At 45.8% G+C, this 14099-nt stretch overlaps 1 protein-coding gene across 5 annotated transcripts in view; it reads right to left on the minus strand.

Annotated features, from left to right (window-relative positions):
* The window catches only part of PHACTR3 (phosphatase and actin regulator 3), a 194838-nt gene that overhangs the window by 74289 nt on the left and 106450 nt on the right, over positions 1 to 14099 (minus strand). For all 5 annotated transcript variants that reach the window (XM_083447447.1, XM_083447443.1, XM_083447446.1 and 2 more), the window contains 3 exons: positions 7919 to 8125; positions 4416 to 4590; positions 1860 to 2107 (listed from right to left, as the gene is read on the minus strand). In XM_083447447.1, coding sequence (XP_083303573.1) covers positions 1860 to 2107; positions 4416 to 4590; positions 7919 to 8125 — 630 coding nt within the window. The remainder of the gene's footprint in view (positions 1 to 1859; positions 2108 to 4415; positions 4591 to 7918; positions 8126 to 14099) is intronic.

Consider the following 14099-nt stretch of genomic DNA (forward strand, 5'->3'; position numbering starts at 1 on the left):
TGCAGGAGCTGCCGGAAGGAGGCATGCAAGATCCATTCAACCCTCTGGATTTGTGTAGGGTTTACTCCTTAGCCTTTTCTATTCCCAAAGAAGGGAATAGAAGGCAGCGGGTATGAATTTTTCCTCGGGATTTACTTCTGAAGCCTTTCTCACGAATGAGTATCGCCACAAGGCAGCAAGGGGTTAAGATCAGAGTTTCCCTTCTCCTAGATAGACTACCTTCCCATGTGGCCGAGCTTCATCACATGCACATGCACACACACCCCTCAACAACATGTGCAGAAACTGCCTTCTTGACCATTGGACCCACTGTTGGGTCTCCTCAATTCATCAGAGCCTGTCTTTGCAAGCAGGGGAAGTCCCTAACCCACCAAGGGTTTGAAACCCACCGGCCACCTTCACCTGGTTTAGCCGGTCAGTCCAGATTAGTGTAAAATCTGCAATAGTCGAGAGTGTCAACTTGTCGGGGGGGGGGGGGGTGTTTTTAATACTCCAGTGGTGCTTGGTTGGGGAGGGAAGGAGGGGAAAGGATGGAGATATGGCTCTTCTTCTCTGGAGGGCTTTGTGAATTGGGTAGTTTGAGGAGGGTGAACAATTTTACTCAGGCTCCTAGGCTCAAGAAGAAGGGCTGTGGCTCACTAGCAGAGCATCTGGGTTGTGCACAGAGGGGCCCTAGCTTCAATCTCTTGCCATCTCCAGGTAAGGAGGGCTGCCAGTCTGTACCCAGCCCTGAGCTGGATGGATTAGTGGTCTGACTTTGTATATATAATCCTAAATCCTAGTTTATAATTGAATCTAAAAAAAACACATTTCTGCAGAAACTTGTTTAGGACTGAACTGCAAATGCATTTTAAACCTGCCATTTTAACTGATGGTGGGCCCAAATTCTGCTCTCATTTGTTCTCTGCAACCTCCCAAATGCATTTCAATCTCGGACCAGATAAAATTTGTCAGGTTTGTATTCCGCATGTCCCTGTATCTGCACAAAACCACACAACTTCTTCTGCTTCTGGAGCTGGAGAGAGAAAGCCAAATGGGGACCACGTGCACTGTTTTGTGTGTGTGTTTTTCTGTAAAATAAAATTGTTGTTGTTGTTGTTTTGAAAAATAACCCCATAAGCTAGTTAAAGCATCATCTTAACCTCCCACATTTGTTCTTTAACAAAGGACCTTAGCAGAAGTCACGATGAATGTGAGGCTGCATTACTCAGCGGTGCAAGTTACAAGAAGAGTCGGAGCAGCGGCAGCAAAACACAGGTGGAGAGAGAGAGAGAGTTGGCAGGGGGAGATGGTCAATGAAATGCCCTTCTTGGATCTGCTGCTGGGCAAAAGCGGCAGTAGCTAAGTGAGGTGCTGCTGACCATTCTGCTGCAGGAATGATCAGCCTGGGCACTGGAATCACCAAGGAAGAGCATCCATAGGAGAGCACCTGCGCTGTACAAAGAATGGCCCAGGTTCAGTCTGGCATCTCCAGGTAGGGCCGGGAATGTCCTCTGCCTGAAGCCACAGAGGGCTGCAATCTGATTTAGTAGAAGGCGGCTTCTAAGGAACCTAAGGAGCAAACTGGGAAATATTGTCCCAGAAGGGTGAAGGTGAGCCAGGCAACAAACTCTGAAATGAAGGGTGAGATGCAGAAGAGCAACATGGAGTTGCAAAGAGAGTGGACTCAAATAGAGTGGGACAGAAGCTGATGGATGGTGGTGGGTAGGTAAAGGGAAGAACTGGCAGATTTGAAAAGGAGGCCAATATTTCCCTCACAACCTTGAGCAGCAACGTAATGCACATGTAAAAAAGGAACAAAACCAGTGGACCTGTCCTTCAGAATTTCCCGTAAAGGCTCACAAAGTGACTTTGCTTACCAGAAATGATGGAGTCATTCAAAACCTCTTCATCCTGATAGAAAACAGAGTCGTCCTTGATTTCAGAGTTCATGATCAGGTTCTCTTTGTTCTCATCCGACTCCTTGACGGAATTCCGCTTGTTCTCCGGGTCGCTGTTGTAGCTCACTGAACTTTCCTTCTCTTTGCTGTGATCAACGCTGCACGTTCTGGATGGGCGGATGTCCATTCGCTTCTTGGGAGAACCTTTGTTTTCTCTTCCCTGAAAGCTGGGGGTGGAAATGCAGATAACACGGATTTGTTTTGGGGTTGTTGTCCCCCCCCCCCCGACTTAGCACCACAGGAAGGGAATCAATGTCTCAAGCTTGTTGCCTCGAGCGCTTTGCTCTGCAGAGGGTTGTGAAGGAGCTGCGGTGGGATTACCATGTCTATGAAGGGAAGCCAAGAACTCAATATCTGTCACAAGGGGAAGGCACAAGAGGGCAGTGACTGACACCTTGTTTTGAAATATGCTAATGCGGGGTGCCGGGTTGACCTTTCCAAAGAAGGCAGTGTGTGTGTTTTTAGTGGAAGACTAGAGTTCAAAAGAAACATCTCCACTTGGGCAATTGGGTGCTTTACAGAAAATTTAAAAAGTATGCAAGGAAATCACATCATTATTAACCCTGAATAAGTTGTGGCCTTTCTGGACATTTACCAGGAATGGGTTCCATTCCTGCCCATCCTTTCCACCATACATCTAAAATACTCTTTGGCATGGACAAAATACATCAATCTTTTCAAGCATAACAGACCAATTTGCACCCAGTCCTCCTCTTCCTCCTCTAGTTTACTTGGCAGTAGTGCACCATTCAGGGACGTGGGTGGCGCTGTGGGTTAAACCACAGAGCCTAGGACTTGCCGATCAGAAGGTCGGCGGTTCGAATCCCCGTGACGGGGTGAGCTCCCGTTGCTCAGTCCCTGCTCCTGCCAACATAGCAGTTCGAAAGCACATCAAAGTGCAAGTAGATAAATAGGTACTGCTCCGGCGGGAAGGTAAACGGCGTTTCTGTGCGCTGCTCTGGTTTGCCAGAAGCAGCTTAGTCATGCTGGCCACATGACCCGGAAGCTGTACGCCGGCTCCCTTGGCTAGTAAAGCGAGATGAGCGCCGCAACCCCAGAGTCGGCCACGACTGGACCTAATGGTCAGGGGTCCCTTTACCTTTACCTTTAGTGCACCATTCAGGTCTCTGCATATATAGGCCTCCATACAGAGAATCCCACATGGTGCATGGCATCAAATGCAATGTGATGTGTACCTTCTCTTCCCCCCTAAGAACTGGACTGCCATTTGGTAAGCATTTAGATCAGCCTTTGTTATGGGCCTGAGGCTATTAGAACCCAGTAATACAAATAAGTTCTCTGCAGATGGGAAGGGTCCATAGTGAGGTCCAGGGTGGATTCACCGTAAGGATGGAAGAGCACTTTGGTTCACTTTTTAACGTGACCCTACCCAGTTTGTACTTCCTGAACTTCAGGGCTGCCTCTGAACACACTGTTCAGAAATTTCAGGTCTTACAGAAGTCAGCAGCCAGGTTGATCACCAGGCCAAGATGGTTTGAGCATATTATACTGATCCTGGCCTGACCGCACTGGCTGCCAATTAATTTCCAGGCTCAATGCAAAGTTTTGACCTATAAAGCCTTAAGCAGCTCAGGACTGCAGAACCTCAAGGACTACATCTCTCCATATGAACGTACCTGGAGCTTGAAATTGAGGCCCTTCTTTGTGTGCCCCCTCCATGAGAGGTCCGGAGGGTAGCAACACAAGAAGGGGCCTTTTCTGCAGTGGCTCCCCATCTGTGGAATGCTCTCCCTGGAGAGACTCAACTGATGCCTTCATTATACACCTTTAGGCGTCCAGCAAAAACGTTCTTCTTTAACCAGGACTTTGGATGATTGACATCCAATACCCTTTTAAAATGTTCTTCTTTTTATTACCATATTTTTCGCCCTATAGGACGCACCTTTTCCCCTCCAAAAATGAAGGGGAAATGAGTGTGCGTCCTATGGGGCGAATGCAGGCTTTGCGCACCTCTCAGCAAGCAGCGGGAGCCAGCGCTGGGCTCCCACGGCTTGCAGAGAGCTGCCTGTTTGGGGGCTGGGGTCAGGGGAAGCTCGGGCTTCCCCTGCCCCAACCCCGCACCTGGGGAAAAAATATTTTTTCCCCTTTATTTCCCCCCCAAAAAACTAGGTGCGCCTTATGGGACGGTGCGTCCTATAGGGCGAAAAATACGGTATATATTTTATGTTTTTATCTTGTGGTTTTATCTTGTGAATCACCCTGAGACCTGGGGATGCAGGGCAGTATACAAATAATTAACAACAATACACGTATCAAAATGCAGCTAGCCTTCAAAATCCACACTTTCCCCATAGCCAGCAAAGCTACTTGGAGTAGACTCACTGGAATAAATGAAGCGAAGGTGGCCATGTCCATGAATGTCAATGGGTCAACTCTGAGCAGGACTAGCCCTTGGAAAGTTGAGCAATGGAAATGGATGCCCCTGCCGTGTCCTGTAACCTTCCAGCCTCTTACCTATCCTGTCGGTGTTTGGTGGCCAAAGCTCTGTGAAGTTCCTCGATGACTCGGCTGGGAGGTAAAGGCAGGTGGACGGCACCAAGGTGAGGGGAGCCATTTGGCGTTGTGTGCTGCCCTCTGAGGTGGGGCTCGGAGATTTTCTGGCCTGAGGGCTGGAAGGGAGCAGCTTGTCCTGAGAGTTGGGAGGAACCAACAATTACATAATTCTTCAAGACAGTGGATGGAGGGGATTTCAAGGCTGGCTCATCTACTTCACTTCCTGCTGCTGGAAATAAAACCACAAAAGGGCATTAATGGCTGCATGCCATGGAGGAGGCCCCCACTGGAGCCACACTGAGCAGCCTTCCTCAATGTGGTTGTACTCCAAATGCGGTTCAACCAAAGTTCCCATCATCCTTGGCCATGCATGCTGGGATTGCATGGAGCTTGTCATCTGAGACTATCTAGAGGGCGCCCTTTATACCCATCTGTGGTCAGATGGGTACCAGAGCAGAGCAGGAACAGCTGGGCAAACTGCTGGTGGACTGCAGATTAAGCCTTTTAGCAGTACTCTTTCAGGGCTGATGGGGCTCATCAACCTGGGAAGGAAAGCTCTGATCCTAAACCTCCTCTTGTGGGATATCATCATCATCATCAAACCTTTTATTGGCATCACATACAAACATACAAAACAAATCAATACAGAATTACTACTTCCCCAGTGGCACAAAACATTTGCTAAAAGAAAGGAAGCAGAGCAGTCTATGGTCACATCTCTAGGTCTCCAGGGAGATCAGACGTCTGCAGTGTATTTCGACGACAAAAAACCAAATAGAGATATTTAGCCACTAACTTGGTGAGCTCCTGATCATTCCCCGGTAATAGAAAATGTATGAGCCCCAACTCTGGTTTCCATTTAGGGATACAGAGTTGATCTGGAAATTGCTGATGGAGATCAGCATTTAGTTTACAATTGAGAACCATATGTGTAAGGGTTTCCACCAGGTGGTCTTCACATGGGCAAGTTCTTTCTCCTTCCACCCTGCCTGAGGGGGGACATGTTTTCTCTGCTGCTACTGTTAGTTCTTGGCGTTCAATATCTTGTGGGATATCACCAGGACAAGAAAAGGCTAAGGAGCAAACCCTACACAAATCAGGAATGGTTGGATTGCACCTTGTACACCTCCTTCTGGAAACTCCTGCAGCCAAGCAGGTGCCATACATATTGCTCTGCTCTCCTTAGGACCACATCAACAAGGCCAAGAGTTGGGGGTCTTGTTCTCTGGGCAGCCCAGGAGCTCCATACACACTGCCCAGGCTTGTGCCTGGGGAGGTCACTTTGGTGCTGCTAACACAGTGGTTTGACTTGACCCCTGGAGGCACACTCCATTGTCTCTCGAGATGCCAACAACAAGGTACTCTTTCTGTGGTTTATCTTTATGTGCTGAAGCCATTACAAGCCAGCCAGCTGTGCTTCAGGGATGCTCAACTGCCATAACTAGTCCTTGAAGAACACTTTTCTAACTGCCAAGGTCTGAACTTGGAGTGGGGTGGGAAACCAGCCTTTGAAGCTGCATGGATTATGCACTCAGATTCCACCCACGGACCTTGGTTGGTGATTTCCCCAATAAAGCGCATTTCCGTTAAAAACAAAAACAAACCCACACACAGTTTACTAAAGAACCACTGAAATAATTGCTGCAATAGACTTGACTTCAGCCACTGCTGATGACTTAACGCCACCCAGTGGCACACGCATGGATTTAAATCCAGAGGCTCCCAAACTGGAAGGCATGCTGTGGATGGGAAAGAAATAAGAACCGTCCCCTAATGTGGATTCTACTTTTCAAGTATCTTAAAATGACTAAAGGTGGAGCTTGAGTGAACTGTGCGCCCTTTTTACGGTGCTGGCAGGTGGCAATTGGGACCATCAGAAAAGATATCCCATCCTTCAAGGTGCTTTGTTTTCCCTGGGTCCCTTCCTTGTAGCTTAAGGCAGGGTGGCTAAACCAGGTGCTGTTGGACTCCACCTTACATGTATGGCCAATAGTCAGGAATGATGGGAGCTGTAGTACAACCATGTGGAGAGCCACAGGTTAGCCACACTTGCCTTCAAGGACGTGGCATCTCCTATGGCTTGTAGGGCCGGGCGATATCTGGTTTTCAACATCGCAATATATCACAATGTCTGAAATTAGAATGGAGCTATGTAGAGACATTGGCTGGCTTCACGGTTTTCCCCACGTTGTGATTTTTGCATAGCACACAGACACACACACACCATGATTCATGATATATTCCCTGGTCAAAAATTATGAAACCGGTATCATGATATGGACTTGGATGGTTTGGGACAATATATCGCCCAGCCCTAATGGCTTCATTCACCCCCTTTTGCTTTATGCTTCCTGTTCTTCAAATTTGAATGAGAATGAACAACTTCAGCTGAGCAACCTTAGTGACACCAGTAAAAACCAGCATTAACAGAGTTGCAGGGTACCATCGCCACCATTATTTATGCACAAGAAATATGATCATAGAACTGATGAGCTCTGATTCAGATACATTCCCCCCCCCAAAGATTGTTTATTTAACTTCTGCAAAAGTTGGGGTTCCCACAAGAGTGCTAATCTCCCCCTCTTGTTCCTCATTAGCTCTATTTTGGGTATCCAGTTGTCATAAAACCTAGCACCCGAGTTCACTAATATTTGTTAAACTTTAAAAAAAAAAATCTGGATTTTGTCAATAATTTTAATGTATTTTAAAAATATTTGATGTGAACAGGGACTAAGTTCAGACTGAAATTCACTTTTGCATTGTGAATATCCCATGTGAATTCAAACCTGGCGATGCAAAAGATTTCCTCCTGTATCTCTTGATTGTTTTGATCTTGGAAGGCATCGGACATGAAATGTCAACCATTGCCAAGAGTCAGTTACTACAAATTATTGCTTCTTACCTATTAAATGTTGGAAAACAAACACTGAATCCCATGACATGTGAACTTTCACCACTCCTACAAATTATAAGAAGGAGCTGGGTGGAATCCTATCATTTTTATAGAGGCTGAGTCTCCATCTCATGAATCAGAAGAGCAGTTTTCTCCTCTATCACCACCAGACCTTCTGGCCTCCATTCTTTTTCACTGAATATCAATGTATCAGATTGTAGGACAATTTGGGAGCAGAACTACTGATCTGGGAAGATATGAAGTTTCTACCAAACATGGCTTTTCCACACCTCTGCAGTGCTACTACAATTACTCTTGTGTTCTGACGTCATAATGCATACCCCTCATAATGTTGGAGTTCTGCCTTTTAAGGGAAGGGTTGCATCTCAGTTTTAGAGCACATGCATTGCATTTTCAGGTTCTTCACCCCCTGTAGTGCTAAAAAATATTCTCCAGGGAACCCTGGAGAGCTGCTGCTAGCCGGTGTTGACATTATACAGCTAGAATGGTCTGGCAATTTCCTATTTTATTTCTATTTTAGCCCTAAAGACAAGTCCTGAATGAGGCTCACCTGGTACAATCTTCGAGACTTTGGAGACAGTCTTAGGTGGCGGAACTGGAAGTGATGGAGGAGGGCTGGGGAGCTGAGCTGAGTTCCTTTCCATCTGCTTCTGGGGTGATTCCGTGGATTCCGAAAGAAGTAAGGCTTGTGGATTCTCTTCAGAGGCTGGCAGGCTGGCATTTTCACGTTCGTCTGAGGAAGCTGGCGTCTTCTTGGCTGAGGAGACAGGATCAGAGGTGGCAGGATTTGTGGGACATCAAATTAAGACTGATGACAGTGCACAGGGAGGGACAGGCGAGAGGGAGGACAAGGGATACAGGAGCTGCATTGCACATGTAAACAATGGACATGGTCAGTCACGGCTAGGAAGCCAAGAGGACTGCTGAAAATGACAAGCAGCTGGGCTGACTGAAAGAAAACAATTGCACACTGTGTTGGAAAGCAAGAGTCTCAAATGGCTTTTCTTTACAACACACACAAAGATGCACAAAAGCAAAATAACACTACTTTTTGACAGCGCATCAGCCTTCCATAACTTGGTGCCCTCTGGATGTCCTCAGACTACAGCTCCCATCGGCCCCAGCTATCATGGCCAATGGCCATGGATGATAGGGGTTGAAGTCCAACAACCCTGGGAAAACACCATTTTGGGGGAGGCTGCTGTACAGAAATGCTTTATGTTCTGAACTGGTGGCTGGTTGCGATTATGGATTGGATGAGAGCCAATAAACTGAAATTTGTTCAAGACATGACTGAGTTTCTGGCTAAACAACAGGAAGAAGTTTCTGACACTACTCTTTGACAGTGGAACAGACTCCCTCAGGAGGTTGTGGACTCTCCTTCCTTGAAGGTTTTTCAGCAAAGGTTGGATGGCCACCTGTCATGGATGCTTTAGCTGAGATCCCTGCATTGCAGGGGGCTGGACTTCGGTTCATCTGCAATTCTATGATTCTCTGATTCTATGCTATTAATGGGTTCTTCTGATTGGCTGAGGTGTGTGCAACCTGTTCTAAGTGGATTTGTAGTTTGAGGCCACCTCCATGGCATGCCTTCCACTGCCTTAGCTGGTGGCCCTATTACAACCCTTTCTGGCAGGGCTAAGCTGGCTACAGTAATCTATGCTCTGGTGACCTCAAGATTAAATTCCTGCCCTGCACTTCACCTGGGACTGCTTTTGAAGACAGTTTGGAAACTGCAGCTAGTGCAGATGGTGGCCACCTGATGCCAACAGGCTGAAAATGACACTGGTTCTGGGCTGATTTAAACTCATAAAGGCCTTTACAGCTTAGGACCCCAATATCTTTAGAAGTGTTTCTCCCAATCTGAACCTGCCCAGACCCTTCAATCTTCATCTGAGACCCTCCTCAGTTCAGAAGGTGCGGTATAGTGGTTAAGAGTGGTGGACTCGTAATCTGGTGAACTGGGTTCGATTCCCCGCTACTCCACATGCAGCTGCTGGGTGACCTTGGGCCAGTCACACTTCTCTGAAGTCTCTCAGCCCCACTCACCTCACAGAGTGTTTGTTGTGGGGGAGGAAGGGAAAGGAGAATGTCAGCCGCTTTGAGACTCCTTAGGGTAGTGATAAAGCGGGATATCAAATCCAAAATCCAAAACAAGAGAGAGGGCCTTTTTGCTTATGGCTCCCTATCGTATTAGATGGAGATGTTATTGCTGCTGACATTTTGAGTGCTCACTTTGGCGTGTTCCTTTATGGGTTACTGAAACAGATTTTACTGCAAGGTACTGTTTTGAAATTGGTGGGGGTGGGAGATGGAAACCTCTCACACCTTTAATGAAGCACTGAGGCTTTGAGCTTGTTTGCATAAATAGAATTTAAAAATGATTCTCTATATAGAGTATATGTCTGAAGTGTTTAAAAGTGTATTTTAAAGGTCACGGATTTAAACAGCAGGCCAAGGGAGATATAAGAAAGCTCAACCCCTTGGTGCTAATGAAGGATTTGACTTTCCTACAATACCACTTGATGAAGAAGTGCAGAATATATTCCTATCATGAATACCATTGATCCCCAAACCGTCAGATTGTTCTCTGGTTTCTTGCTTCCCAGACATCTGGAGATGTCATTCAGAAGAGGGAAATATAGATTGATTTAACCAGGACAGAATCCTCCTTGACTTGGAAATTATAGAGCTATTCTTGTGCTCCATCTGATAGATAGAAAGCTGCCAGATCCCTCAGTGTGGCCAGCTTGGACCACATCTGTACCATATATTTAAAGCACTACTATACAACTCTAACAGCCATGGCTTCTCCCAAAGAATCCTGGGAATAATGAGTTTGTTAAAGTTTCTGGAAGTGTAGCTCTGTGAGTGGAGAGGTGTGTCACCTAACAACTCTCAGCACTCTTAACACTCATTTTCTTTCAGCAAAATGGAGCGATAACCCTACCACACGGGCTATTACTGGGGTGACATATATAATGATTTAAAAAGCTACCTTCATCGTTACAAGTGTAACAATTCCGACACACTTCACAATAAAGGTTACTATCCTGCTAACATTAGTCATAAGAACTGTGCAATCATAATCATGCCCACTCAGAAATAAGCCCTATTGAGTTCAGTCGGGGATCCTTCAAGAGTGTGAGAATTCAGCCTTGGTCTCACTGAAAGAAACAGAATATTGAAGGCAGAACATAGCTGTCAATGGCTGCTAGTCATGATGGCTGTGTTGCATCACCACAGCTGGAGAGGAACAATCAGTGGTACCTTGGGTTAAGTATTTAATTTGTTCCAGAGGTCTGTTCTTAACCTGAAACTGTTCTTAACCTGAAACACTACTTTAGCTAATGGGGCCTCCCACTACTGCCACGCTACCGCAGCACAATTTCTGTTCTCATCCTGAAGCAAAGTTCTTAACCTGAAGCACTATTTCTGGGTTAGCGGAGTCTGTAACCTGAAGCGTATGTAACCAGATATACCACTGTATAAGCTAAACAAGTTATAGCTTAGGGCCCCACTCTCTTGGGGGCCCCTCAAAAAATTAAAGGGAAAAAACCTGGATGTATATTTCCAAAATGTAAGATTAAAAACAAATAAAATAAAACCTACCTACAGCAACAGTGTTTTGTGTTGTGTAGGCTCCTATGATGTAAGTAATGGGCCCCATCTGTTAGCCTGCTCCCTAAAATATCACTGGTTTGCTCATTTCTATATATAGGGTGCCTACATTCTACATGTGCAAATGGCTTTCGATACCCATTAGGTCCATAAATTACCATATAGCATACATTCAACACAAAAAAGTGACAATTTGTTGACAAAGGACAGCTGGGCATATAAAGGTCCCCATTACCTTCAGTAGCTTAGGGCCTCATCAAACCTAAATCCGGCCCTGGGCACAATGCATCTGAATATTAGCTGCTGTGAATGGCAGGTGCTGGAAGTGCCATGGGACTCAGATTCCGCTTGTAGGCTTCCCGTGGGCACCTGATTGGCCACTGTGAGAACAGGATGATGCAGTAGACGGGCTTTTGGCCTATTCCAGCAGAGTTCTTACTAGGATATAAGCCATTGCTTCCTAGTCCCCTTTATTTCAATGGCAACATAGTCGTGGCTGATGAGTCCCAGCAATTTTGGTGGTGGGTAACTTGCAGTGCACCTATGGGAATGTGCTGAATAGTGCACGATAAAATGAAACCAAGGAATGCAGAATTAAAGAGCCTGCTGGTTCAGACAGTAGAGGGCAGCAGAAGGAGGGAGCAAACTGAATTAAAGGAATGCTCATTGTATTCTCTGAAGGGAAAAATATTACCAACGTGCTGTAAAAGCTACTTGCAAGCCGCTGTTTCTCAAAATCCTTTCTGACTGGCCATTCATGCAAATCTTTCTGAATACTTGTAAATTTTCTCTGCCTCCCCCGGAAAGCAAAATGTGCATTTCTATCACCATTGTTACAATATCCCAATGCAGAATGCCCATTCCTACATAAATATTTGATGCTTAATCATAATGTATCTGCCTTTAGGGGCAACGTGCTGTGAAACATATGCATTATTTCTGAAGGGAGAATGCCCTGGCTTTGTGCAATGTACAGCTCTCTGCATAAATTCTTTATAGTCTGCATTACAGACAAATATGCCAAACAGCACATCCAATTGTAACAGGGCTTGCTCCAGCTGAGCAATTAATTGCCTTTCCTGTTACGCCAAAGGTCCCAGTTGCCTAAGGCAGTGGTTCTTTAAGGTTCGGATAGGCAATGGCGGCCATCAAAGTTGTTCTTTAGCAGGCTTTATTTACAGTGTGAGGGAAATAAAGAACAATGCAAGAAACAATGGACATCATCTCATGGTGTCGACAGCAAGGTCTGCACTGAGATGGCCTAGAGTTTGACCCATTGCCTGCCCAAGAGGGGAAAGGAATCTCTAGCAACAGGTGGCTTCATAAGAGGCCACCTGTTTCCTCTTGCTTTGTTCTTTATTTTCCACATCCTGTATATAAAACAGAGCGGCTTGGGTGGTCTTCATTGCCTGTCTGAATCCAAAAGAAGCACTGCATTTCGGCAGCCAAAGCCTTTGGAAGAACACTTCCCTGTTCTGATGATAACAGGTATCACTAGGAATTTTTTATCTCACCTCTGTTCAGAACTCTGTTGCCATTCACCTTTCTTTCCACTCATAGAATCGTAGAGTTGGAAGGGACAACAAGGGTCATCTACCCCTGCAATGCAGGAATCTTTTGCCCAACGTGGGGCTCAAACCCAAGACCCAGAGATTAAGAGACTCATGCTCTACCGACTGGGCAGCTGGCTTTAAATCAGACCCTTCATTCCCTACACTGGCTTCAAATCTAGTCCTAGATCCATTATAAACACCTTTGCCTTATGAAACACTCTGTCACCTTGCCACGGTATCCCTTAAGTCCCATGTACCCCAATATTTATTTCTCCATCTTCACTTCCTTCAGCTGAATGTACCATTTAACCGGCACTGCCCCTTCCTGTCCACAATGGCTAGCATGTTCTCTCAGATCTCCTGCATGGTAGGGCAGCATTAGGGATGAATGGACCAGTCTTTTCCATATCGGTTTCATTTGTCTGCTCTGTTCCGCTTCTGTATTAACTTATGAAATTTCTCATTTAAATATGTAAAAGGGTAAAGGTAAAGGAACCCTGGCAGTTAAGTCCAGTCCAGACTCTGGGGTTGCGGTGCTCATCTCACTTTACAGGCTGAGGGAGCCGGTGTTTGTCCACAGACAGTTTTTCCGGGTCATGTGGCAAGCATGACTAAGCCGCTTCTGGCGCAACGGAACACCGAAACCAGAGCAGCGCATGGAAATGTCATTTACCTTCCTGACGGAGCGGTATCTATTTATCTACTTGCACTGGTGTGCTTTCGAACTGCTAGGTTGGCAGGAGTTGAGACAGAGCAACGGGAGCTCACCCCATTGCGGGGATTCGAACTGCCAACCTTCTGATTGGCAAGACCAAGAGGCTCAGTGGTTTAGACCACAGTGCCACCCGTGTCCCTTTTAAATATGTAGGTTATCACAAAATAGGTATGGAAATCATACTATCTCAAGGTATGCTGAAAAATCCACAATTCATATGCAGGGCACTGAACAAGATGACTCTTGGAATGCCTTCTGACTCAACAATTCTATGATTCTATTGTTTTGGTATTTTCTATACATTTTAAAGTGGAGAACTACACCACAAAATAAAGAGAACTGCAGAATCTGAAGGGTAATTATTTTCCGATCCTCTCCGATCCATCTGAGAGGTGTGAATTAGCTCAACTTCCTTAAAAAAAGAAAAAGTGGATTGAACAAAATCCATCCCTAAATGTGCCCATTTAGTCCATCCCTAAATGTGCCAATTCTCTCTCACTCTCTTAAGTCCCACCTCAAAATTGAAAGCCAGAAGTCACAGAATTGTAGAGTTGGAAGGGACCCTGAGGGTCATCTAGTCAACCCCCCCCCCGATGTAACTACTTCCACTAATTGAACTACAGAGTTTTATTAAAGATACATGTAAAGAAGTACAGTAAATGCAAGCCAGGGGTGGGCAATGGACTGATTGATGAAATTAAAAACAAAACTCAAACAGCTCTGGTGGACTACCAAATATACATATGCAGCTGCAGGAAAACAGAGCTAGGTGTAAGTGGAGAAACTTCTCCAGTCTTTGAGGCAATAAGTAATGGATTGATGAATGGATTGATCCTCATCTT

This window comes from Podarcis tiliguerta (assembly GCF_965153285.1).
Source record: "Podarcis tiliguerta genome assembly, chromosome: 6".
Taxonomy (NCBI): Eukaryota; Metazoa; Chordata; class Lepidosauria; order Squamata; family Lacertidae; genus Podarcis; species Podarcis tiliguerta.